Source organism: Sardina pilchardus, chromosome 4 (genome assembly GCF_963854185.1).
Source record: "Sardina pilchardus chromosome 4, fSarPil1.1, whole genome shotgun sequence".
NCBI classification, from domain to species: domain Eukaryota; kingdom Metazoa; phylum Chordata; class Actinopteri; order Clupeiformes; family Clupeidae; genus Sardina; species Sardina pilchardus.
The window spans coordinates 5,002,623-5,030,515 of NC_084997.1; the positions used below are offsets into that span (position 1 = coordinate 5,002,623).

General features: G+C 45.4%; 2 protein-coding genes across 4 annotated transcripts; both read left to right on the forward strand.

Moving 5' to 3' along the window:
* Positions 1-132: 132 nt before the first annotated feature.
* slc12a8 (solute carrier family 12 member 8) lies at positions 133-18,015 on the forward strand. 2 transcript variants are annotated; one of them, XM_062533786.1, is made up of 15 exons: positions 133-372; positions 883-1,048; positions 1,191-1,337; positions 1,721-1,912; positions 2,380-2,611; positions 7,036-7,149; positions 7,982-8,069; positions 8,364-8,451; positions 9,596-9,742; positions 10,893-11,316; positions 13,779-13,979; positions 14,118-14,215; positions 14,300-14,417; positions 14,895-14,955; positions 15,845-18,015. In XM_062533786.1, the coding sequence occupies exons 2-15, from the start codon at positions 893-895 to the stop codon at positions 16,014-16,016; spliced, it is 2,238 nt and encodes a 745-aa protein (XP_062389770.1). In that variant the 5' UTR covers positions 133-372; positions 883-892; the 3' UTR covers positions 16,017-18,015. The 2 variants fall into 2 exon arrangements, with proteins under 2 accessions (XP_062389770.1, XP_062389771.1); XM_062533787.1 differs by lacking the exon at positions 133-372 and adding an exon at positions 591-654.
* heg1 (heart development protein with EGF-like domains 1) lies at positions 16,755-27,610 on the forward strand. Of its 2 annotated transcripts, XR_009938823.1 has the most exons (14): positions 16,755-17,052; positions 19,952-22,078; positions 22,371-22,487; positions 22,930-23,052; positions 23,222-23,304; positions 23,458-23,510; positions 23,628-23,803; positions 24,464-24,598; positions 24,795-24,837; positions 24,946-24,983; positions 25,254-25,341; positions 25,488-25,665; positions 26,209-27,378; positions 27,457-27,610. XR_009938823.1 is itself a non-coding variant. In XM_062533785.1 (13 exons), the coding sequence occupies exons 1-13, from the start codon at positions 16,755-16,757 to the stop codon at positions 26,350-26,352; spliced, it is 3,603 nt and encodes a 1,200-aa protein (XP_062389769.1). In that variant the 3' UTR covers positions 26,353-27,610. The 2 variants fall into 2 exon arrangements, 1 of the variants encoding a protein (XP_062389769.1); XM_062533785.1 differs by having other exon boundaries at positions 26,209-27,610.
* Positions 27,611-27,893: the final 283 nt, after the last annotated feature.

Genomic DNA, 27,893 nt, shown 5'->3' on the forward strand with positions numbered 1-27,893 from the left:
TTTAATACATGCCCAAACACTTGACGTCCCCTGAAGGTTGGCCAAAACTAACAAAATGGTTGGGGTGTGACTTTCCAGCCATAGAAGCACACCTGGGTAGGCATTGGTCAAAACAAACATTTGTTTAATGACGTTCACATTGACCACGTAGCATAATTTAATAGTTTACGAGATAACCCACCAGCGTGGTGCTGTTCAGCGCACTGTCGCTGATTATTTAGAAATAAGAGAGTTTCGTTTCATTATTCAAGAGGAAAGTTTTACATTTTATAAACTGGACTGTATTTCAATTTTGTAAAATTCTCTTACCTGGATAAGAAGCGCAAATGAGACGTCAGGAGAAGAGGATGGCAATCATCTCACTAGCTTGAAGTAAGCAAGCAGCTACATCATTTAGAGTAAAACGTGGACTAGTCCTGCATTTATGTCCTGTAAGTTAAATTTCTGCCTGAAAGTAGCCTATTACACTTTTGAGTGTAAATTACTATGTGCATGACTTCATAAAATTGTCACATTTACGAATGTCAAACATCCCGATATGCATCCGTATCACGTGACTGTGTAGGTCTAATTAACATATGGTCACGCACCAGGAGTAGTGTGCCAACAGCACAGCTGTGAAGAGGATGTTCAACCATTCTGAAAACCGAAAAGGTATTAGTTTAGCATACGGCTAACTGAGAAAGTGCAATGAGGCATGCAGATTGGTGAACCTTGGAGACCGGTTTTCTCCATTATAAAAATATTAACTCAACTGATAGTCACATGACTAGTTTGTTATTTGACTGCTTAACTAGCTGTTTAATGAATAGCAGTATCACAGTGTTTTTAAACGGTTGGCATGGACAGCCTTTTGCATTAAGCCATGTGTATGTCATTCAGGAGTTCTAAAATGCTGTCCATGGAGGACCCATCTTTCTCATGGACTCCAACTAGGCCCTCTGCAACAATGCAGGACAACAATGATCTCCTGAATTCATGGGACGGCAAGAGTGACTCCCGGAGAAGCTCCTATCATGTCCAGGAGCTTTTTCATGAAAATGCCCAGGTCTTTATCATTGTATTTACTTCCTTCATCTTGCTGGGTCTGTTTGGAACAGACTGAGACACATTCTAATTTCTGTTTTGTTGCAGAAAAAGAAGATGGGTATGGGAAACATTAAAATCATTTCAATCTTGTCTCTCTGCAGGTTTCCCAGAGTCCTACACAGCCATGGTGGAAAGTGAAACTGTTTGTCTGGGAGCCCATCCTCTTCGGGACATGGGATGGTGTTTTCACCACCTGCATGATCAACATCTTTGGTGTTGTTCTCTTCCTCAGAACAGGATGGCTGGTGGTGAGTTTGGAGGGTAGACATTGATTGTACACACTGCTGCTCTCTCTGTAATGAGCTGTGCTACATATAAAAAACTTCTTCCTGTAAGTACTTTGAACCTTTCAACATTTCAACAACTGAAATGTGTAAAGTTTAAAACTGAGCCTTTAACTTGTTTCAAAATGTGTATCTGTCATTAATAAAAACAAACTGTTAAACTTTGGAGAGACTGTGAGTGATAATCTTGTCACAAGTGGTCACTAGCCTATTTCTTTCTGAGCTGTGAAATGTGTAGTTTTCTTTTCGTGTACTGTCTTGTTTGAACTGCTCTTTGATCCAAGATGTTTTTATTCTATTCAAGACAATAAAGTAAACCTTTACTTTGATGTCCGTCTTGTTGCCAGGGCAACGCAGGTGTGTTGCTCGGCATGCTGCTGGTGTCTTTGGTGGTGCTGGTGGCCCTGGTGACGGTGATGTCGGGGATCGGGGTGTGTGAACGGTGCAGAGTGGGCGGTGGGGGAGTGTACGCCATGATCTCCACAGTACTGGGACGCCGAGTCGGAGGAACCGTTGGACTTCTCTATGTGTTTGGGCAGGTGAGCGCATCAAAAAAGAGTCTAAATGCACTGCCATGATCAGTATGCACGCTCATGTTAGTTGACAGAATTAGAGGATTGTTTAAGAAATACAGCCATTCTATGCCCCATCATTGAGTCATTTGTTGTATATTTTACAATGAAAGAATTTAATGTTAGACATTTCAGATCATTCTTATCTGAATACCAGTCATTGTCCTTTTAAAGCAACACTATAGCACATTTCCTCTGTCGCACGCACGCTATTTGTTTATCCACAGACAATGTATGTTGCACGATTTTATGAAAGTATGATGTATTGCGACATCAAGGTAAGTCAAATTTGTAGTTTTGTGTCTCATTCCATCAAACTACAGATCCGCTACCCAATCTGATAAACTTACGTGTTGATGAACCACTGAAGTGTACAAAAAACTCTTTAGTGTTGCTTTAGGACTCTCTATGCTTTGTGTTTTGTGGCCTTGTAGTGTGTTGCTGGAGCTATGTACATCACAGGCTTTTCTGAGTCCATTGCCGAGGTCCTGGCCCTGCAGAGCGAGTGGGTGGTGCGTGGGATCTCCGTGGCCGTGCTGCTGGGTCTGCTTGGCATCAACCTCGCAGGGGTCAAGTGGATAGTCCGCCTGCAGCTGGTGCTGCTGGGAATACTTGCTGTGTCCACTCTGGACTTTGTCATTGGAACTTTCTCTCACCTGGATCCAGGTCAGTATCAATCTTCTGAAGTCTGACTGAATTGATTGATCATTTTTGTGGTGTGTTCCTTTTTTCCATATGTGTCATGATTTAAACACGTGAATGTATGAAGCATGACGTTTGTGAAGTGAAATCAGTGGATCTTTACACATGGCTTCCATTGATGTGGCCATGATTTCCATCCTAACTTTTGGTCCTTGTCGACCAGTAGGTGTCTCTGTCGTATCACTGGGCACAGAGCCTCTGTCAGGGCAGTGTTTTTTCCATTCCATGTCTCTTCAGTCTGTCCACTAGAGAGCAGCCTGACGGCCTTATTCTTTACTTTCACTTTGTATTTTTGTATGTGGGTTACATGATCGTGCCTTCCTGACCTGCCTTGTCCATGTAATTTATTAGTTTTTTTAATTGTTGAGGCCAAAGTATGAGTTCCTTGATGATTTTATGAACCATCTTTCCAATTAAGGTCAAATCAAGTCAGCTGTGTATATATCACCTTTCACTTTCATAATTCAGTGGTTAATGTACTATTGTTTTGGCCCTTTTGTTTTTGAAACCCAAATCCATTGTCATATCCATGTGGCTGAAGCTATGTGGCATTTACAGTGCTGCTAGGTTATTTAAGAGTTTAAGTTTCCTCATGAGGGAGTGTGAGACAAAAAGCAAAAGAATGAGAGTGGAGTCTGCAGCATTGTTCTGGGTTGGGTAGAGGGGAAGTATATGAGACGTGATGGGGCGCCCAAAGCCCCCGTACTCTGTTTACTTTGAAGCCTTTTGTGCTTAAGGAAGGGGCTGAATGTTTCAGACAGGGCCAGTATGTACTCCCCGCACTCGTGCCTTCAGGAAGTCGATTCCAGCACTTCCTGTTCTCCTGATTATCAGCTTCCTGTCCAGGGTTCTGTGCAGAGCCTTCCATGAGGGCAGTTCCTCCCTGTGGTGAGAGGGAGAGAGAGGGAGAGAGAGGGAGAGAGAGGGAGAGAGGGAGAGGGAGGCTCAGCTCAGCCCACAGCAGTAGCCGTGTGGAGTGGGAGCCGGGTGGTCAGGGTGGTGGTGGTGGTGGTGGTGCTGCTGCTGCTGCAGCGCGTGAAACATTACCCCAGCACGTCTCCCTGTCACCCCTCCACCAACACCCACCCACCCCCCCTTCAGGAGCAGGGCCTGGCCCACACTGCACTGCACAGGCTGGCGGAATGGAGGCGGTGGGACGCTCGCTCCAGGTTTTTCCAATTAGGCCTGGTTGTGTTGGGAGTGAGCTCATTGCTGGCTGGCGGCCGGCCTGCGAGCCGCTCGCTCGGGCCACGGGCAGAGCGCCACATGGGCGGGTTACCTGCCAGTGGCAGGAGAAGCAGAGCTGCTGGGGCAGATGTGTTTACAGTCTGATAACGCTGGTCATCGGGGCCCTCAAGGCCAGGTGGTCAGCCTGAGGCACTGTGTGTGACTATCTTCTTCTTCCTCCTTCTGCATGTGGAGGCTGGGGGTGGGACTGTGTGGGTGTCCTGGAACTTATTGACACAGTGAGAGCTTCCAAGGACTTTGAATGGTGTGAAAATGATGTGGATGGCACTGGAAAGCCCTTGGCTATCTTCAGTAACAATCTTCAGCTGACAAGGATGAAAAGTTATAGTTATGATTGGCTGTATGTTCAGCTTATAGTGTCATAAGCAAATACAGATAAAGGTTATACAGAGTTAGCGCTGTCTTAACTCATTGAAATTCAGTGTTGAAAGATGTGAATCGCTGTCAAAGCACCACAGCGAAACACCCATTTTCTAAATCTCAACTATGTAAATGTGGTTAGAGTGCTCGAAAGAGTTGTTTCTCAGTTCATCCGTTTTGCAGACCATATAAACCATAGCCCCCTTCATTTCATAATGTGATTGTGCTTCCCCATCTCACCTCATAGAGATGTGTAACCAGTGATTCATGGTGACAAGGCCTTCCTGTGGTTTTGGTGTCTAAACCAGAAGGCAAAGCAGTTCCCCCTGAGATCTAATGAATGTGAAAAAATGTCTAAGCGAAAGCTAATAGAAAGTGGAATCCTATTGTTTAGGAGGTACAGAAGCCTCTTATCCAAACTGTCCTCCTTTATTTTGAAAGGGGCTGGTTTTTAATTCCCTTCCCTTTGTAAATACAGCAGCAGCAGACCTCAAAGTGGTTATGATCCTCTCAGGGAAGGGCAGCCTCATTTAACCGTACTGTCAGGCTCCAGTGCACTGTGCACACACGTATGGAACACCATATATGATTTTAACTGGTTACTGACCCACACTGCTACAACGTAAACACACGCTGCTCCAACTCCCTCCAATTGGACAGGAAGCTCTCATGTGTTCATGGTTTTGGGTTTAGGGTGTTAACCGGGCTCACCCACATATTTGGACCGTGACAAAAGAAAAAGGCAGGAAGCTGATTGGAGCGCTCCTCTTGAAGCCTCCACATCACCACTTCCTGGTCCAAGTCCTCTGATCTGAACTCCTCCTATAAATAGAGGGCTTGAAGTCATGTCACAAAAGACTGTCTCCATGACACAAGCCCTCCCGGCTCACTCTGTGTCCATTACGTAAAGGTTTGGGCCACAGATGGGAGAGGGCCTGTCTGTGCAGTCAGTCAGGGCACACAGTTGATTAGGAGCAGCAGGCCACCAGGAGACTTTGATCTGTATCTAAAAACATCTTTCTGTTTCTACTCTCATCCCACCGGATTTAAAAGCTCTGGTTTTTAATCACTTTTGAGTTTTTACTCAAGAAGATATTACCTGAGATTTAAAATGATCCGTTCAATAAAAGAATCTCAGTCCTGTGACTACAAGTCAAAACAGATCAGACGTGTATTCCGTCCAACTATATAATCCTTAAATTCAAACAACAAGAGAATCATGACAATATTGTTGTAGTGATTGTGTTTGAGTGGAATATCCTCATCTGTATTTCTGATAGAGAGGCATGGCTCGGGAGAAGCCAGTGCTGTGGGAGCCTGATTGGCCTTTCCTTTGGCAGTGCACGGAGTAGGCAGGCCTTGATCCTCAGCCACAATCACGGGCCTGGAGCGAGCAGCGTCTCTCTGAGCGCCGTGACTTGCAAGGGTAGGAACAGGCCGAGCTTCTGAAAAGGGTGGCGACTTCCTTTTGGATAAACATGTCATTAATCTGAGAGAACACATTCTTTCCCATCACAAGATAACCAAGAGGGAAATGGTTCATGCTCGAGTACAGGCGGGCCCAGATTTGACTCTTTTCTGGATTAATGCTTTGTCTCTGCTGGCCAGAGCTTTCGCTCAGCGCATCCAGCGGAAAGCCATTGTGTTGGAGTGAGCCATAAAACCTAGACCAGACCTATATTTTACTCTCTCCTATGGAGAGTAGACATTTTTAAGTCTGCAAGTCTGCAAGCTGTGTTGGATTTTGTTCATGGGTTATTCTTTTCCTTCATGACATCATGTCGTATCATTTACTTCACCGAAAGCACAGAGCTACAGCATCTTTTCCATGTCACCATAGGGACCTCACTAACAAATCGCCATTGTCCTCCCACCCAGCCCCAGCACTGCGGTGATATCTCCCACCGCTGTTTGTGCAAATGGTGGTGCGGCGCCTGTTTTGAGGCTTGTTTTGTTTGCCTGTGAACACGCCCAGAGCTCTGTGCAGCCGCAGCAGCAGCAGCAGCAGCAGCGGCCGATGCGGCCCTCCCTCCCTCCCTCCATCAGAGCTGCAGGGCCGCACTATTGAACTTGGCGAACCCGCCAGAGAGTCAGGCCCGGCCCTTGGTTTGCACGCATCTTGGCGGGGGCCCATATCCCCCCTGGACGCTTATGTAAGGGGCCGTGCCGGGCCGAAGCAGACACCCAGAGCCCGGACCACGGAGGGGTCTGGAAGTGGGCCAGGGTGGAGTCTGGGCCACCATGTTCCATGCCATATCTATGCCACCTAGTTCTCATTTCCCCTCTTACTTTACTCTTTCACTACCAAGAGCAGCACCGCACTGGTTTTTATTAAATCTCCGGCTCCATCAGGAGCCAAGGAAGCCTTTCATTTCATTCTGGTCCACGTATCTGCCCTATTAGGTGAGATGATTTGTTATCCCCTTGGTTCTCAGAGCACTTTCACATCTAATAAAGTACTTAGCACATACACTGCCAAACTGCATTGTAGAGCAGAAGAGGGTGTGTTTGCTTCAGAAGAGCATGGCTCATTGGGTTTTGAGCTTTTGTGAATTCCTCATGAAGCTGTGAGAACTCCGATCATCAATCATGGTATTATATTCTAACACTACAGTGTAAAAAATGTATTTTCTGAATTGAATGTGGACTATGATGAGTAGAATGAAAAATAAAAGCTTGGCACAAGCATCAATGTGTGCATCATGTTGTTTGAGTTGAATGGTGAGTTCATGAATTTTTTCAGGATGTTGCTTTTGACTGACTTGGGTGTGTTTTCACAGAGCACGGGTTTGTTGGGTACTCCGCAAAACTGCTGCACAGAAATCTGCTGCCAGACTACACCAATGGAGAGACCTTCTTCAGTGTGTTTGGGGTGTTCTTCCCAGCAGCCACAGGTGACGCATGAACCTTTTCATGTTTAATTCAGTGCTACTTTATTAGCATGACCATAGGTACAGTGGGGCCAAAGAGGCTAAACAAAACAGCATCACCATTTCTACAATAACATATTCAAAGTAGTCATTTATGAGCAGCAAAAAACCCACCCTACTGCTTTAGCTTTCTTGAACAGCTTCATAACTCATACAACATTTGTACATATCCAAGATATACAATTGCCAATTGGTACAATTAATCTGTGTTATCTTTGGTCCTGTAACGGCTACAGCTTTTTTAACTGTATTGTTGTCTCTGTTGTGCTGAGTGACTGGTCTTGATTGTTGTGGGAACCTCTCCCAGCCCCTCCGCATGTCTTGGCAGATAACTCACTGAAGTGGTGCTCTGTCACCAGAGGGCCATTACTCTGTTACCATGGCGTTATGAGGGGAGACCGGCCAGTGCTTTCCTCAGCCCAGTCATTCAGCGCAGGAAGAAGGCTGAAGTTCCCTGCTTCCTCTCTTTTCATTGCCTCGTCCCTTTCAAGTTGTGTTTTCACATTCAAGATGTCTTCCTTAAACACGTCAGAGGGACGGATCGCACTGTTCCACCATATTCATACATACGCATCAATTCGAGAATAATTTTGCTCGGTGAAAACGAAGGAACCTACGTCCAACAGATATTTATGATAGAGGTCACTGTGAAGTTGTCCCCACCCTGGAACAGGGAGGCTTGTGTCTGCTGCGGGGGGCTGTGAAAGGTGCTCTGTGTTTGGTCCGGGATGTGTTTGGACAGTAACGCCTATCCCCTCCGTCTGTGTCTGTGTCTGTGTCTGTCTCTGATGTGTAGGTGTGATGGCGGGCTTTAACATGAGCTCCGATCTCCAGCGGCCCGAGCAGAACATCCCCGTGGGAACGCTGGCGGCCGTCTGCACCTCGTGAGTGTCTCTTTCATGGGCCGGGGGTGGAGGGGAGCCAGCAGGGGCCATCTGCAGTTCTTCTTGCGATCATGGATAAAAATCACAGTCCTGTCCAAGCCAGGAATGTTATCCAGTCAAGGGAATCCAAGCAGTTCTAGACAGTTTTAGACACTATTTAGGCTATTTTATATCATTCTGAATATCTAAATATCTGATCAGCCCAGATGTCCGCTTGTTAATTATGTGTTTTTTGTTTTGTGACTGTCTATTAATAGAGGGCTCTTTTTATTCTTGCCTTGTGGGAATCGCCAGGTGGTTCCTGTATCTCGTCTTCGTGTTCTTGCTGGGAGCCATCTGCACCAGAGAGGCCCTGCACAACGATTTCTTGATTGCTGAAAAGGTACCGCTCAGTGTGAACTCAAACCCGTCCATTTCCAGATCAGCACATCTCTTTACTCCCCACTCTCCCCAGAGCAGCTGGCATGTCTGGGGGATGTGCTTGTGCTTGTCCTGCTGGGCATCTGAAACACAGCTCTTCATGTTTCAGCAACTGAGCCACGGCTTCACCCACACCTGTTGTACAGTAACGGCCCCCGTAATGTGGAGTCCCAGCAGCAGATAATGCATCACGACACATGTGGACAGATCCCATTTCCCTGGCCTCAACTAAAGCATAGCTGTGGCCTGCTCCCTTGCTGTGGGAATGTGGTTGTTTATTCAAACATATTTCCCCCTCTCCTTTTAATTGTAAAGGGACATATTTAAAAACCTATGATATGTTTGCTTTGTTCTATATTTGTGTATGGAGTAGGTAATACAAATTATTTAGTCTTTAGTTTTTTGGGATAGGGTGGATAATTGGAAGGCTAGCTGAAGGAATGCTCCTTTGGACTGAACCTCAGGAGAAGGTTTTGTGCATGCACAGGCCAAACAGATCCATACTCTCAGCCCCTCTCCCTGCATTATCCTCATTTATACTGTATACTCAGTGGACCAAGCCACATGAGAGTTCTTGTCCAAGGCATGCATGCAGCGTGGACCCCATTTGTACAGCTGGTGTGAATGTGTCAGATGAGCCTGGAGCCCAGCTGGGGCGTGACCCCCCTCAGGAGGCCAGCAGCCTGGGTCGGGGCTGCCCACAGCTGTCCCTCGGCCCCATTGGGCCTCGACAAGTGTGGTTTCGCTCAGAGTTATGAGCTGAGAGGGCATGGTCAGTCGGCGAGACCTCAGGAATTGGGCTCCTCAGCAAGAAAAATGCATGTTTTTCTACAGGAATTTTTTTGTGCTTTTAGAAGTGTGTTGTATTGCAGTACTGTTTAAACAATTTAACTTAATATATTCAATTTCAAGTTGGGCTTGAATTAGAAAGGTAGCATTTTTCGTAACCGTAAGCAGAGATAGTATGGCATTGTTATATCAGACATTCTTTTGCTTGATTTATTTTCAACACAATATAACTTTTTTTTTTCTGCAAAGGGCTGAGCGGAACTGAGTTGGGTGTAGCCCACTGCACTCTCTTCCCCTCTCTGTTTGTTTTTTCCCAGGTCTCCTTGGTGGGCTTCCTGTTTCTGCTGGGCCTCTACATCTCCTCCCTGGCCTCATGCATGGGCGGCCTGTACGGGGCACCCAGGATCCTCCAGTGCATCGCTCAGGAGAAAGTCATCCCAGCCCTGGGCATTTTCGGACATGGGGTGTGTGTGAAACTTTGCCCACAGGGAACATGTGTAGTAAGGCGAAATCCTAGTTTCATCGTTATCAGAGAAGGAAAAGTAAAAAGTTAAGCCTAATTTCCTTTCCGTTCCAGTCCCAGCCAGGAACAGTTCAGCACTCATGGTGTGATCAATATGTTAAACAGAGAGATCTCAGCTGTTGCATATAGCTCTTCTCATATTCCCAGGAAAACATACAGGGATAAATGAAATTACCTCAGTAATTATAAAGTAGTGATTGTAGTAGCGCTGTTAAGGGGAACAATTTGAAATCTTTATTTTTGTTGGGAATATCAACTCAGCCCAAACCTGTACAGACTGATTCATTGAGAACTGCGCCAACCATGTGGCTTGTCCCATTGCCCTCTAGGCTAATATGGTTTTAATGAAGTGTTTTCTCTACTGGCGTAATTAGAGCTCCCTCAGCTCCTGGAGCTTCTGTTAGAGGGACCGACCACAAAAAAAGCGAGAGGCTCCTAATTATAGTGGCAGAGTGCACTCGACAGACGTGAAGGAACGGAGTGGAACACAATTGTGCCTTTTTCGAAAAGCAACACGCCCTTTCCCTTGCCCTGAGCGCTGTCTGACCCCCCTCTCGGAGCGCGCGGCGAGGCCCTAGACATCTCGCCCCGTATCAAAGCCCAAGAACAAATGCAGGAAGCGGAGACAGGGCCAGCCCAGGTTGGAGAGCAGTCCAGCTCCAGAGTGCCAGCAATTTGAGCCTGTCGGGGCCGTAGTTAGACAACCGCAGTCTGGGTCTCGGGGACTTGGAAAGGGCCTTGTGCTGCACGCCTTGCGGAACAAAATGCCTTAGGTGATGTTTTCTCTTTCAGAGTTCAGGAGGAAGGTTTTGGGACTGTTTGAATTGGAGGCTTACCCATAGATTTGCAGAACACTGATAGGCAGAAATGATAGAGGATTTCAGCTTTTTTCCCTTTCCCCTGAAACACACATTACGCAATTCACTCAGTATCCATTTTCATTTAATTACATAATCCATTATACAATACCACTAATGGCTGTGTGATTTCTCAATTTTTACCATTCACATCACAAAACTGTTACGTAAATAAATCAAACTAATGATCATGTATTCCAGACTGTGTGAATGTGTTCCCTGTGTAACTTACAGAAAGGGGCCAACAAGACTCCAGTGGCAGCCATCTGTTTTACCAGTCTGCTCTCGATGGCCTTCATCTTCATAGGCCAGGTCAACACCCTGGCCCCTATCGTCACCATCAACTTCATGCTGACCTACAGCATCATTGACTACTCCTTTTTCTGTGTGGCCATGAGCTACAACCTCCAGGTCAAGAGGACAAGGCCTCTGACCGAGCGACACAGCAAGAGGAAGCCACTCATGGCAACCACCCACTCCGGCTATGGGAGCGACAACTCCATCACGAAGGCAAGCAACGGTACGCTGCTGGAGTTCACCAAGGACATGGACCAGATATTTCCACTGCCCAGCGGCATGCCAGCCGAAGGGGAGAGATCATCTGCGCCAGGCCCCAGGGCCAGGGGTAAGAGGGCAAAGGTGCCTGCCAAGGAAACGCTGAAGGCCTTTGCACACTGCCCCGACAAACGCCGACAAACGCCAACAAACGCCAACAAACACCAACAGTCGGGTCAGTGTGCGCCGGCCGTCTGTGTTTGTTGGTGTTTGTCGCCGTTTGTTGGATGGAGTCGTTAGAGTTCGACATGTCTAATCGGGTCGGGCGAAGTTGTAGAAAGTCGGACCAATGTAGCCCATTTTCCAACAAACGGCAACATTCTAACAGTTCGTTCCCGTGACAACTAGCAAAAAATCCGCGAGCACATTTCCCTTATCCTGCGCATCACTCATACTTGGCTAGTTATTTGCATTGGAAATATTGAGCAAGTTTGGGAAATATCTGGTTTCAACATAAACTCTGCTGGGCGTTTCTACGGGGAGGCTGGAGGAGGCAGTGCCAGAGCACGCTCTTAGATTTCCGATGGTATTATAGCCTAGTTGCTGTAATTAAGGGTTCGCGAGAAAATCAACGTGGATTTGGCCCTACCTACATGAGAAGTAACATTAACATTCTCTGCGACGGGCGACAAATGCAAAATGCACACTTCTTCTGTAGCCTATTGGATTGCTCACGAAGTTCTAATCACACTGAGCACATGCATATCATCTGACAGAGCATGATTTTGGCTTTCCCATGGTAGGCTATTAAGGCTACTTGCAGTAGCAAACGTTAGCGAGAAAATCAACCTGACTTTAGGCTACATTTGAATTTAGCCTACATGAAATGTAATCATATTTACATTCCATCTCCACAACCATTAGAATATCTCTCAGAACAAAGCTCCTCGTTCAACACATGGCAAACCTTATTGTAAGACCTAAACGGCCCTTACCAAATACGTGGATATGAAGCATTCTTATAAGCCATTCCCGAGTGATCCAGTTTTTAAATTGCAACACTTCTTCTTAGTATCCAACGTCAGTCTGTAGGCCTATGTAATAGCACCCCACAATAACTATGTTGTGTTCTTCCACTTTGTTTTTTTGTAATTTAAACTACATAAATTAGATAGAAAACATAAGCATTACTTCCACATATTCCTATGCATTACTTATGTCTATTTTAGACTAGCCAAATACTATGACTGAAGCCTAATTACTCTCACGTTCTTTTAAAGTGACAGGCACTCAATTAGACCTAGCTGACATTAAAGATAAATGTAGGCTACTAGTCAATATGACAATCTTATAAAATGTGAGTCTAATTAGCTAATTACACAGATCATAAATAGGCCTAATGTAAGCTTCATATGAATTTCAAAATGTTTGAATTACAAACATAGGATATGAAGCCACCTTTTCAATGAGTGTGTTTGGGGAAGTAGGCCTATGCCTTGTAATGTCTTTGATCTCCACTTGTGTGGTGGGGGTCCCAAATCAAATCAAGAAAGTATCAAAATTCTTAACTTATTATCAATATTAAAACAATTGTGACACACTGATAGTCTTATCATGTATTTTTCATGCTATGGCTCCTGACTGATGCATGAGATAGACAGACAGATAAATAGATAGATTGGCTATAGACGTGGCCTATATGGGCCCCATGTGTCTGCCAAGGGGCCTGCACTAAAAGATTGTGCTGAAAAAATAAAAAATAAGCCAAATGATATCTATCTAAAATAACAAATATTTTAAGTACAGTAGCTTCCAATCATGATATGTTGTCAAAATATTGAAGTTTAGCTTAAGCTGTATGTTTCATTCGTCCTAGGTGTTTCATTGTCAGGAGGGACAAATGAAACAAAACACACGTTTGCACACTCCTTGAATAACTCTAACTCATGGATGGGTTTCTTCAGAGCTGTAAATCCAACTGTATTTGACAGAGGACAGATGTAGGTTGCTAGCGACAAAATATAAACTTTTAGTGTTTTACAACGTCTTTGTAAATTACGTTTAAATAAAAAGTGTTTCATCAGCCATCTAAATAACAATTACTGTAGGCTACCCAATTACAGTTCTGTAAACAAAATGAAAAATGCATTAGAATGGAGGATATACTGTAGCATTTTGGAGCCAAACTCTTATAGGCCTATGGCTACAGTCTGTAAGGTCTCCACTGCATCCATGTTATATTAAACCAAAACTCAAATAAGACCCCCCCCCCCCCACCACCACCACACACACACACACACACACACACACACACACACACACACACACTACCCCTTAATTCTACATACCCCTACATACATACAGTAGGCCTACACATTATTACCCCCCCCCCCCACCACCACCACCACCACCACACACACACATAGCCTACATCATTCACCCCCTTGTAAAAGGTAGGTGAGAAAGGTCAGTCTTGTCTGCTGTTGTCTGGGCAGTGTGGACTGATAGTTGGTTTTATGAACATTCTAAAGACTACCAACAGACAAATGGCAACAACTGCCAACTTTAGAATGTTGGTGTTTGTTGGCGTTTGTTGGCATTTGTTGGGGCAGTGTGCAAGGGCCTTGATGGACAGTTTCGGACTGGACCTGGACAGCACTGCCTCTGCCCCGAAGTACAAAGAGGAGGGAGATCCAATGGCAGAGAAAGTTCTGCCTGAAAATGATGTCACCCAGTTGCAAAATAATAACAGTATTCATGGGAAACCACATAACCAGGGGGGAACACATACAGACCCCTCACCTGGAGAACAATATGGAATTACGGGTAACAATAGTAGCTACAGTAGGAAACAGCAATTTTCCTACTTTGTCTTAAATTTTTCAGCATGTTACAGAATCATCACATACATATATGAATGTAAACTAATATCTGAGATATACTTCATGTCTGTTCCCCTAACAGATGCTGAGACCAAACCAAAGCTGGAGGAACCAGAGATAAAACCAATGCCTAACTCTTGTTATGCTAAACTTTGTAACCCTTGGGTTGCATTAATAGGAGTAAGTAGGTGTAAGTTGTGTTATTGCAAATTACTCAACCATACTCATAATGTACCTTAATAAATGCCTTTGCTTTCTCTACAGGCGTTTGGTTCTATTCTGATCATGTTTGTAATTCAGTGGATATATGCCCTGGTGAATATCTTAGTTGCTCTTATACTCTACCTCTACATTGGAAAAACGAGCCCCGGTTTGCCAACAGGTAGGTTATACAATGTGTCAGCTTGAACTATGCCTTCTCTGGATCCACTATATTTTCCTTACTTGTTTCTTTACGCATCTGTATTAGTTTTCTGCATTTTTGAGCCTCAAAGTCAAGGTGACATGGTCACATCCCTAACAGGATGATGACAGAGAAGCTCAAATGTTTTAGTGAGTGCCTCAGTTGTGCCTGTGTTGCAGCTGTTGGGTGGGCTCTCCAGCTCTGTGATATGTAATCCCTCCACAATGCCAGGCATTCACCTCTGACTATTGCCTAGCAGTGGGGAAGATCTAGGTCTTACGCCAGTGAAGCCCATAGGCAGCCCCTTAGCACACAGGTGTGAGGGCTCAAATGAGTCAATGTTACTTTCATTCGCAATTACATGACTAGGGGGAAGTCATATAATGCTCTAAAGTATGAGAAAGAAATAAAGACATAATGGCATTTCATCTGTATAATTTCCTCTTTTGGTCCCAGGTGCTGCTGCGCAGTTCAGTTTTTTCAGATGGATCAGGTCGTCCCTGAGGAACATAGGGAGGTAAGCCACTAAACTGGTGCTGTTGCACTGGCTCATGGCTTTCAGGAAACTCTTAAACTGTCTCCTGGTAGATTAATGACTTTATTTTTTGCTTTGCCTCATTAAGCTATTTCCTGCCTATACCATTCAGCTGCAAATTGAAGCAGAACTAGCATTCCACTTTAACTTCTGCTTTGTCTGTCTGTCAAACTTTGTGGTTTTAAAATAAATGCCGAGGCAGTATTAAATGTTGCCAGTGTTTCCTTAGCTATTACGAGGTAATAAAACACTGGGGCAACTGAGAAGCACATTAATTAAGACCCCATATTTACATTGTTAACATGTAACATGCTCAATATAAATAAACGGTAATCTTTTAATATCCATTACCATGCCATGTCTGATATGAAGTACTCACACTGATATGATGGTGTAAATTACATGCACAAACAATATATTGTAGTCTGTGACTCCAATCTGTTTGTGCCAATTTGCCCCCTTGTGGCCCTCTTGGTGCCTGTACTGTATATCTGTAGCTTTACAACGTCCAGGCTCTGTAAATGGGATGCAAACATTAGACAGCCAACCAACAGGTTGCTTTAGAAGTAGGAATGAAAGTGTAATTTATCTATATATCAACAACCTTTCGTCAGATTCAGAGTATGCCTTTTAATCCTAATAGTTAGAAAGGTACTCCATGATAACAGCTGACAACGTCACTAATCTGGATGTATGCCCAATCTGGTCCAGGCCCTGGTGTCGTTTAGGTTCTTGTAGGTGTGGTAAGACCAAAAGAACTCAAATGAACATGCTGTAGCCCAGTGAAATATGGTAAGTCTCCCATCCTGGGAGTGATGTTTTGAGCCTGTGCGTTTTGACTGATTCCTGGCCATCTTGGCCTCTCTTTCAGAGGAGGACAGAGCCCTCAGGACCAGATTGTTGTGACACCTTCTTTGTCAACCATTGGCATGGAAACCAGGCAGCTGACAGAAGAAAATGCCGACTTTGCCTCCCGTGGCCGCTACCACCACTCCTCCTTCATCACAAGCTCTGATAGCATAGGGCGCTCTCAGCCGCAATGATTTGGTCCCAACCTCAGGCTTGAGACAGGTGGAATCACACCACAGGTTTTGTTAGAGTTCTGTCATGATCTGTGTATGGGTCAGTGTCAGAATTTGAGCCCTCTAGACCTAATTTTAAGTGATAAATGTGAATGGGTCTAGTCTAGGTTGAATGGGACTTTCCTGCTTGGATTTACCTGTCACACAAAACAATGAGCCCACTGTACGGCTGAGGTAGTAGGCCTACAGCTTGCTTTCAATGTGTAGGCCACTTACTCATGCTGTGCTTGTATTGTCTGGACAAAGGGTCATATGACAGTATATAGCCTTCCCAGTTTCCCCATCAATTTCAAACCGAGTTTATTTTCTCAAAAGTCTAAGACAAATGCAATCCAGTAAAGCCTAAGTTGTTTACAAGTTAATTATTATACACAACGCAATTAAACTATTAGACCTCACCAATAACAACTCCTCTCAAGGCCTGAGGAAAGTAGCTCAGAGCGGAATTGGGTGGAAACCGCTATCGTCTGTCTGGGGGAGGAGTTTGCTGTTTCGGATGTGATACGGGCTTCTGAATCAGCCTCTGGAAGCGTGCATTGAAATAAATCCCGCTATACCGCTAAATGGCTCCTTAGGTGTCCTATGAGACTTTCACGATCAGAAATTGTCAGATAACTCCGTTTCCGATGGTGGACCTTGACACTTTGCCGTTTTGCTTATTAAGAGTTTGCAGTCCGCCGTCTCACGGTCGTCGTTATAATGGAAACGTGTACTTTGAGAATCACAGACCAGGTCGTACTTGTAGTACTTTTCACTCTTCTAAAATCTCTCGATGGAACCTTCACAACGAGAACGGCTACGGACTCCACACTGGAGTCGAGAGGTTATTTTTTAGTACCTTCTACTGATTTATCTGAAACGGCTCTGCCAAAGGAGTTGACCACTTCCATGACTGAGCATACTAAGGGAACTTCTACAGACTTTGGGGACTCTTTGGTTGGAATCACAGATATTCCTCGGGGCTTTTCGGAGGAGTTATACACCGAAATTAAATCGGGTAAGCGGGATCATTCATTTGTCGGCATTTGTCCAACACAGCCACTTCGCTCAAGGGCCGAATGCCATGCTGTCCGCAAGGTTTCATAACTTGATGCGGTATTCTGTAGTCTGATGCTGGCTTGAGAACATATTTTGTTGAGACTTGTATGAGCGCTGTTGCTGAAAATCTATGCGGTCTAAATTCATTAGACATCCTACAGAAAATGTCAAATTAAATTATTTAATTGATTGCAGCCTACACACAGCATCTTGCCACCAGTTGATCTAAAAGGGAAAGAGTGGAGTGGCCTCTACAATCGAATCCATGTAACAAAATTGTAACCAAAAATTTGTAATGCAATTATAATAAATTAGTTGCTTCTGGGAGTCCCCCCATCAGGTTTTACACATGGCACACTGACTTCATCCACCTGTTAGATGTAGCCTACATACATGGAAAGTTCTTGTTCAAGCAGTGTTTTCCCTTAAGGCCATTTCAACGAAAGTGATAACAAACCCACAAGTGAGAGTAGGTGTTGGGGGTGTTTTGGTTTGAGTGGAGGTATTTTCCCCTCTTAGACTTGAGTCACCTGTTCCACTAACATTTAATTATTTGTTATGAATTGCAATGCAACAAATATTGAATCATAACCTACAAAGCTACTGAAATGTTTAAAAGGACAACTTTTTTGTATCTTGTTATGATTTAGTCATACACTGCACAGTTTGTATCACATGGAATGTCACTCAAATCTTGTAATTCACTACAGTGCCGTCCCTGTTATTACTGGGTGGTCTAAATGAACTGTTATCTTTCTAACTTTGTACATAACCAATGGAATGGTATATAATAGAAATGTCATGTTTTTGAACAGGTGCATTAAAATTTGGGGAGTAAAAGTAGATTTTTTTCCGAGGATGTATACGTCTTTCTGTCCACACCATTGAGATGAATTCCGAGGAAATAAACGGATGATCTTAATATCTGGTCTGTCTTGCATTGCTAGAATGAGAAGTTTATACCACTGACTTCATTCAAACTCAAATATTCCACTTTTGGGAAATATCATCATGCTCTAGGCTTCAAAATGTCCATGTTGGAAATGCTGTGCTTATCCCACACAGCCCAGTTTAGTTAGATGATGAAGCTTTTATCTAAGATTGCCTTCTAAATCTGTTGTAGCTTCGGATCAGGATTTCAGGTCACTGCCTCAATAAGAATGCCACTCAGTGTGGATGAATAGACACGGACATTTTATATCAGCTACAGAGTCATTATTATAGATTATATGACCGACAACTGTAATATTCAAACTATTTGATCCATTAAGTCAAACTGATAACTGATAAGTCTCCTCCTCCAGCCCTGATTTTTATTGAACACCAATTGTGTAAGTTATTTGCAGATTAATAGCACAGATGTGCAGTCCTGGAGACTGAATGAAAAGGCAATCCCTTGTCATAGGCCTCCATTTAATAACCGGGGTTGGCTCAGTTACATCTCTGCCGCCACTCTAGGGACTTAAAAGGATTCTGTGACTCATACAATTGTTTTGCATAGTGCTGCTATTGGTAATAATTCCACATTTCCAAGGGCATCCTGATGTCATGGCCTCGCTTCTATCTTTCACACTTGTGCAACTTTTATTATTGCGAGGCATAGCCAGACGAGATGTTTTAGAGTTATTTTATTATTATTTTCACACAGCCATATTTTATTTCAGATAAAAAAAAAAACACACAATATGAAGCAGAACAAGAACTTTGCTGTGCAGTTCTCAGGGAATGATCCAGAGAGTTGATTTACCATGCAAACATGTGGCAAACCAGTGTCCGCCTGCAGTCCTTCTGCATTTGGTTATGGTGGTAAATTCATTGTCCCTCTGTTACACTCCTCCCAGTGACTGTTGACTGTTTGGCTGTGTACCGAATGCCAGGCTGTGAGATGTTTTCATGACATCTTCTGCTTTTCCCAAGTCCAAGCTGAGGGCATTTAGCTATAAACTGCTGTCACTCCCTGACACACCCAAAACACCAAACAAACAATGTTCGTTTTTCTCATCAAGTATGTGAACCTTTCATATTGGAGCTTTAGTGAATTTGTGGAAGACTTAATAAAGGTCTTTACATTTCGAAAGCTGTAAATAATGAAACTAAATAGCTTGTAAATTTTAATGTAGGCTATTGGGTAGTGACCGTATTTCAATGCTGTCCAAAGGAAAGGAAGGAAAACTGAGACGAAATCAGTCATGTTGTTAACTTGAATTTAACTTTTGCCATTAACTATTAATCCACTTAACTGAATGCTGTATTTTTCTACTATGTGTGTGGCAATCATTGTAATAATCCTCAAGTGTTTGACCAAACTCTGCGTTCACATATTCAACATATATTCACCATTGTTCGTTAAAGAAGTTCTCTTTCGGAAGTTAATAGAAACTGCAACTCTAATTATTGTTCTAGTTTGCCTTATCATGACATTATTTCTTGTGTATGAACTGGAGGCAGTGACATTATTGTAATGTGGGCTTCTGCTAGGTCAGCTTTAGGAAGGAAACTGCAATCCCCATAGGGCCAAGTCACCTCCATTTTTAGGGCCCAGGCTTTTGTTAGCTTAGACAGGCTGGCCTGCCAATTGTTCTCCACCCAAAATCATTACATCCGCAGCCACTTCTGAAAACATCTTCTCTCGTCGTCTCTGATGTCTGGTAAATCTGTATGGTGTCAAGCACACTCTTGTGGGCTATTGTGCACATAACAGGCATGTATAATGTACAGTAAAGTTGACCACTGATGAAAACAATTGAGCATAATTTAGAAAGGATGTCTATCAAAATAGTGTCCTCTAACTATACTGACATTTAAAGGTGGTTGGATAATGAAATGTTTCTAACCTCAGATATTTCCCTGTCTTTTAGCCACAGAGCAGAAGACCTATATCTCTACAGCAAGGTCATCTGAAGACCACAGAGCTACAGCAAGGTCATCTGAAGACCACACAGCAACAGCAACGGCATCGGAGGACCGCAGAACTTCAGCAACGTTAGCTGAAGACAACAGAACTACAGCAAGGTCATCGGAAGACCACAAAACTACAGCAAGGTCATCTGAAGACCACACAGCAACAGCAACGTCATCTGAAGACCACACAGCAACAGCAACGTCATCTGAAGACCACAAAACTACAGCAACGTCATCTGAAGACCACAGAACTATAGCAACATCATCTGAAGACCACAAAACTACAGCAACGTCATCTGAAGACCACAAAACTATAGCAACGTTATCTGAAGACCACAGAACTATAGCAACGTTATCTGAAGACCACAGAACTATAGCAACGTTATCTGAAGACCACAGAACTACAGCAACATCATCTGAAGACCACAGAACAAAAGAAACATCACCTGAAGACCACAGAACAATAATAATAACATCACCTGATGACCACAGAACTATAGCAACGTCATCTGAAAACCACAGAACTACTGACCACAACACCGAGTCTTCAAACTCCGGCACGGCTTGGAGTTCGGACAGCAGCACAGAGCGAGAGCATACAGACTTCACTCGCCTGCTCCCCAGCTTCTCCCAGGGTGGCCACTCCTTCCTGGACGCTCGGACCATTCGGGACACCCCGAGTGTGAGCTGGCCATCGACCAGTGATCTGGACGCCCCCTCGCAGACGGACAGCACGTATGTGTCCTCTACCATGAGCCGGATGGGAGAGCGCACCCTGCTGTCCATCATCTCCAACAGCACCTCCACGTACACCTCTGAGGAGTCCAGCTCTAAGGTCTGGGTGGAGGGCACTGGGGCAACCTCCCATGGCAGGGGGACCGGTAAGGGCGACGGTACCACGTCTCATGAGTTTGATCTGACTGGTGCTACCTCGGACTCCCAGCACACCACCAACAGTACTGAGACTGGGAAGTCCACCGAGACCGAAGGGCCCAATCTGTCCACATGGACGCAGTCTCAGACCAGCCAGAGCAACATCACTCAGCAGGGTTTGGAGCAGACATCCGAGACTGGTGTAATCCTCAGCTCCACGCCGCCACTCACCGTGGTCAACAACAACGGAGGCCAGGGGACAGACGTGACGGACACCAGCCGCACCTACAGCGGCGGGACGTCCCACACCGAGTGGCAGGGGGGCGTCGGGGCGTCCACGTCTCCGCTCTTGTCCTCAGAGAGCAGCCACACCGGCGCGTCCCAGCCTGACGGCGGGGAGAGGACGGTGACGCACGTGCATGAGGGCGAGCTGTCCACCGAGCCCTCCACCGGCTCCATGAGCACGGGCAGCCGCCAGGAGACGGACGGCGTCCACCCACTCACCGAGGAGGGGACGACCCACATCCTGGGCCTGACCACTGCTTCTCCCAGGGTCAGGGGAGGCCCCACCACTCGGGACGACTCCGTCTACTACAAGCCCTTCACCCCCGAGACGGAGGGCCCCACACAGCCCAGCGAGGCGCTGCCCTCCACGGCGTCAGAGCCGGCCACTCAGAGTCCACAGCAGACGGAGCGGGACAGAGCAGGCGAGAGGGACACCCAGGGGGTGCCCACCGAAGCTCCCAGCACCAGCGCCGCCGCTCCAGCCACCTCCACCTCCACCTCCACCTCCCCCACCCCCCTCACCACCCGCCAGCTGGAGCCCAGCTCCACGGCAGAGACCCACACCCCGCGCACCACCATCGTCACCACAGACACCACGCAGGGGCCGCCCCAGAGCACCCCCTCCACCCCGGCTGTGCCGCCCGGCTCCAGGACCGGGGGCTCCCACACCCACAGCCCGACCGGCGGGGAGCAGACGGGGACGGGGGGTCTGTCCACAGACGTGACCACGCTGCACCTGGAGACCAGCACGGCCACTCCGGGCAACACCACGGCCCAGCGCCGGCCCACCACCGCCTCCTACAGCAAGAGCGCCCCCACCAGGGCCCCAGTAGCCACCACAGCCGGCCACACGCCGGGCCGCACCACCGTCCAGCCTGAGGCCACCACCACGCAGATGGCCATCACGTCTGCTACGCCCGTTCCAGGTCCGTCCGCCAGAAATCCCACATTATGCAGCTATGCAGCTCTCGGGGCTCAGGGCGTGTTCCCTCTGCGGTCAGCCGAAACGCACGGAGTGTGAACAATGTATTTTTATAGCATGGTTAGACTGTTGAGCAAGCACTTAGCACATTATCTTAACACATTGATTATGTGTGTTATTAGGTGTTAGAACTATTGACACCTTTACAGTTAGTATTAAATCATCGTGAGGTTCTGTGTTGCGTAACTGAGCGGCAGTTTGGAGCTCTGGGGCTTATATCCTGTTCTCCTTCCCAGGGCTTCCATGTGGCTCCCAGTTCTGTGCCAACGGGGGAACTTGTATGGCACTCCCACATGGGAACGCTCACAGCTGTGCCTGCCTCCCAGCGTGGACAGGACCCACATGCACAAAGGGTGAGTTCACACACTCCCATTCTCTAAACAAACCTCTCAAACCTCCCAGCTTTGGACGTCAGCGTTCTTCATTCAGTTGTGAAATATAGCAGTTTTTAATGGTCATGCTGTAAACAGTTGTTTCAGTGTATTACTTGTTGTTGGTGTTCAGATGATAGTGAAAACCCTTTATGACCTAGTGAGTCCCTTTTTATCTGCATTTATGCTTTGGATTGACTTGAAGCAAAAATAAAAGAATGAATTTAGACTGATTTTGAAATTCCTTAATCACCTATTAAGCAAATCTTTTCCAAGCTGAAGGGGTATTCAAAGTCTCCCCAGAAGTTGCATAAGAACTCACCATCAGACATCCCTGTAATGCAATGTCATGGGTTTGACTGATGAGCTGTTGGGTGTTGAGGGTGTGGCGGTGTGTCGTGACTCTCCTCTCGTCCTCCTCCAGATGTGAATGAGTGTGAGGCGAACCCCTGCCCTCCCGGCTCCACATGTGTCAACACCAACGGCTCCTTCAGCTGTGAGTGCCCCCTCGGCTCCGACCTGGAGAACGGCCGCGAGTGCACCAAGGGTGAGCTGAAACACACACGCGCACAGTACACACACAAAATGTTAGTCAGTTAAGGTAATACACTGGAGTCAAAGTGTTTAGGCCTTGTAGATCCTTCAAAAAGCCATACTGTTCCATGAAATCCAATAGAACACTAACCTGAGTCTTCATGATGGCTTCTGATTCACAGTGAAAGCCTTCCTGGGGTCCTTCAGTGTCAACAGCACACATTCCAACTCGCTACATGAAATCGAAGGAGAGATAAAACATCTGGTAAGGACTGTCACCTTTTTGGAGAGGAGGTGAGGGGGGAGGAAGGGGGGCTTGTAACTCCTCTCCCGGTTACTCTGGCTTGTGTCAAAATGGAGGGAGGTGTGTTAAGGTTGGATGAGAGTGAGATGTGACCCTGCTGTGTTTGTGTTGCAGCTGAACGCTACCCTCTCCATTCTGCGGGGCTACATACGCTCCTCTTGTTATCGGTGAGTGGTGTTTTCTTGAACAAGCAAACACACACACACACACACACTGACAAAATCACCTATATTCTCTATCTGTGTCATTAAAAGTTTTAAAGGTAACGTCTGTTTTGGTCACAGTAATAGAACCCTTCGAAATGGCAGTGAGGAGTGGAGCATCAGGGCCGTGAACATGTTCTCCATCTCGGCCGACGTGAACAGAACCGTCATCTCCAACAGCATCCAGGTGGCCCTGAGGAACTGCAGCCAGAACCCGGCACACTGCCGTGTGCACGAGTACAGGCTGTCCTATCACGGTACTCGCCTGCCTCCTCCACTCCTCTCCTCTCCTCCTCCACTCCTCTCGTCTCCTCCTCCACTCCACTCCTCTCCTCTCCTCCTCCACTCCTCTCCTCTCCTCTCCTCCCACCTCTTCCTCCCTCTCTCGGCCATCCGCCCCCACTCTGGGTTTTTCCACTCTGCTGTCTATGAAGAGCATTTGGACTCTGCTTATCATTTAGATAAGACTCCTTTGAGGGCTTGAGTGTTCCATGTGCTCTTTGTGTGGGGTAGTGCTGTTAAGTTTTCATCGGGGAGAGGGTGTCCGCCAGATACGAAGTGGGCTGGTTGAGTAAGCACAACAGCCTGTGTGGGCTCTATAAGAGAGGTGGACTACTAGAGCAGGTGGCTGCTATAACTTTATTATTAGTCAACATATTGTCAACGGATGGAGAATAATAATACCTTTCTATTCCAGTGTTATACTGTAGTTCTGCTTGTATTTACCACTTACTGTTTCAATGAGTAAGATAGGAACTTTCAGTACGTTCAGCACACACAGGAACACATTTTATGTCATTTTTGCTGCAGGTTTGTCAGACATACTGTACATCCTATGGGATCCTATGGGGTTGGTATGTGTGTGTCCTGAGCAGGCCTCCTGAACATGTCCTGTGTGTGTCTTGTGTGTGCTGCAGTGGAGAGCCTGTGCAGAGAGCAGAGCCACGAGTGTGACCCCGAGCGCTCCGTCTGCAGAGACGACAGCGGCACCCCGTACTGCGAGTGCCGGGAGGGCTACTACAAACACCACGACCAGGACAAGACTTGCCTAGGTAGGCATTGGCCTCCCGCCGTCTGATTCCATAAACAGTGAATGCTTACAAGGACTGCCACACAGTGTTATATCATATTTTCTTTGTTGAGGTTGAGGTAACAGTCTGCAGTTTGCAAAGTGACACAGTACACGTGACTGGATATGCTGAATTTGAGTCATTTGTAATATTGTTTTTGTACTGTTTTACATTCAAGCTTGTGGTGATGGCTATCAACTGAAAAATGGCGTCTGCGTCAAGTGAGTAGTATATTTTGCATTGCGCTGTACTGCATATACAGCTAACTAGGCTACATTTGTGTCTGGGCCATTATCATTCACAACTAAATTTTTTTATTATTATTGTAGTTGCACATTTGGTTTTGGAGGATTCAACTGCACAAATTGTAAGTACTTATATATTCCCGGTCCTAAATACCTTATATAATGCTAAAGACATACACGCTCCCAGTAGTCCTCATCAATTACAAATAAAATAGACTTGCCACTGTTTAGCCTAGAAAGTCTCAACTGACCAGTTGTGTAGGATACATCTGAAATCTTTAGCTTTAACTCTAAGGAAATAACCACTTAACAGTGGTTCAGACCGTATCAGTCTAATGTCCTGTATGTGTTTGTGTTTCTGTCTGCTTGTGTGTGTGCCTGTGTACATTTAGTCTACAAGCTGATCGCCATAGTAGTGTCGCCAGCCGTCGGAGGGCTTCTTCTGATTCTGACCATTGCTCTTATAGTGACTTGCTGCAAGTAAGTATTGTGTTACTTATGTACATTCATTTGACAACGTTCATGAAACGTTCATTAGGAACAATACAAACTCAATATAAAATGTGACTGCCTTTCTTCATCAGTGCGTCATTGTTTATCAATGTGTTTGTGCATTTCCTTTCCAGGAAGGACAAAAATGACATCAACAAAATCATTTTCAAAAGTGGAGACTTACAGATGTCTCCATACGCTGACTTCCCCAAGAGTAACCGTGTGTCCATGGAGTGGGGCAGAGAGACCATAGAGATGCAGGAGAACGGCAGCACCAAGAACCTCCTGCAGATGACCGACATCTATTACTCTGTACGTACAATACAGCTCCACACCACCACCCTGTGGCTGCTGGAGAATACATCATTGTCTCTGTGTTTTGAGTTTGGCCATATCGCCGAAAAGGAAGTCATTAACCACAGAAAAATCTAAATTAATAAAAACATTGACAAGTGGACACTGGATAGGTCTTTTCCAAGATTTATAATAGATTTATTAGTTTGTAATTTTTTTCTTGTTTGTCAGATTTTAAAATGAAAAAATATAGACTATGTCATGCATTGATTGTGCTCATGATTGTGCTCATCTTCCCCATGAAGAAAAATAAAATAGCTGTAGGGTATGGTGGAAATCACTAGCTGCATCAGTCAACTATTTGTGAGCAATTCCCTTTCACCGTGCAGTGCTAGAGCACGAGTTGACCCATAGACTGTAAATATCCACATCCTCCCGATCCCCACATAGGATATCTTGTGTGGTGGCACGCCCTGCTTCGCGTATGGATTTCCCCCCCGTGAGGTAAAGCATAACATCTGGAGTTCACAGTTCTCTTTCTGTGTGTTGTTTGTTCTGCAGCCGGCCTTGCGTAACTCGGACCTGGAACGGAACGGCCTCTACCCGTTCTCCGGGCTGCCCGGCTCGCGCCACTCCTGCATCTACCCAGCTCAGTGGAACCCCTCCTTCATATGCGACGACTCGCGCCGCCGCGACTACTTCTGACTGAGCTCCCAGCGCAGGGGGCAGGGGGCAGGAGGCAGAGGACCAGGAGGAGCTCAATCAGAGGACACACAATTACCCTCCAATGAAACTTGGGCAGGACAAGACTTGGGTTTTAGATTGACCACTGCTCACCACGCAATGTGAAGCACTACAGGCTGGAAATGTAGATGATGGAGGAATTATTATTTTTATTATTATTATTATTTTTATTATTTGCCTGTGGAAAGAGAGGATGTTGGACATGCCTAAGTTTAAAATCCCAAGGTGACCATCAAAAGACTGTGAAAATAATGTGACAAGCCGAAGCTGTTTTTTGCAAACAACTATTCAGTATTAGCAAATCCAGGTTTGCACTAAGGACTTTCCCAAAAACTGTGTATCTCTGAAGCCATAAATCAAAGAGGTATTTATAATAGTGTTAAGGGATGTGAAACGTTGTTGTTGTTTAGTGGTGTGTGTGTGTGTGTGTGTGTGTGTGTGTGTGTGTGTGCACATATCCGTGTGTTTATTTGGCAGAAAAGGTATGTAGCAGTGATTTGTTAAGCAATGGAAAATACCCTTAACATTTGTATTTGGCCTTTCATTGCATATTGTGGAAATATGGGTTTGTTGATCATGAGGAGTTTGGATTTCACAAGAATAGGCTGAGAAAACAAATCAGTGCCACGATCCCATAGTCATTAATATCTCACTTGAATGAGAAAAATGAACTGGACAGCCAACATTTTGTCATGAACACTAAACATGTTGGTATTTAAATAATCATTTTACCATGGAGGGCTGCTGTGGGACTATTCTTTGAGTTATTATATAAATAAATGATCAAGGTTTACTAGAAAATCTTACAGTAGATGAGCAAGAAGCCTCCTAAGAGTAAGAACATAGTTTGTCACTTGTCAGTTTGTAGTGATACCCAGAGGCTGGGCTAGAGAACCCATGTTGAGACTGCCTTGCCCTCGTGTTCACACACATCTACATCTTTGTGTGTGTGTGTGTGTGTGTGTGTGTGTGTGTGTGTGTGTGTGTGTGTGTGTGTGTGTGTGTGTGTGTGTGTGTGTGTGTGTGTGTGTGTGTGTGTGTGTGTGTGTGTGTGTGTGTGTGTAGTCAGGACATGTCCATCAGATGTACTATATTTGTACCCACAGAAGCCTGCTATTTTGTCTGAGGAATTCAGTGACCTTTTGTTCGTGTGCTGTGGATTACTCTGGCGTTTTAGTCAGACATGTATATTTAAAGAATAAAACATGAATTGTTTCAACTGTTTTTATCAATTTCTTAAATGTATGTTTGCGATCTATTGGTGGTGAGTGCTTTTGTGGTATCACATCCTGCCAATTTCCTATACCATTGGTCATATTTACTGATAGACTTAGAGATAGGCTTACTGTCAAAACTGTCAGAATATTTAATCTGGTTTAAAAGTTATGGCAGAGGAGGAACACAGTCACTTCTTATTCAAATGTCTTAGACTATAGTTAAAGGGACCGCACGCTAGAGGAAGCCTGAATGTTTGTGGACACTGCAGATGGTAAGAGTAGCCA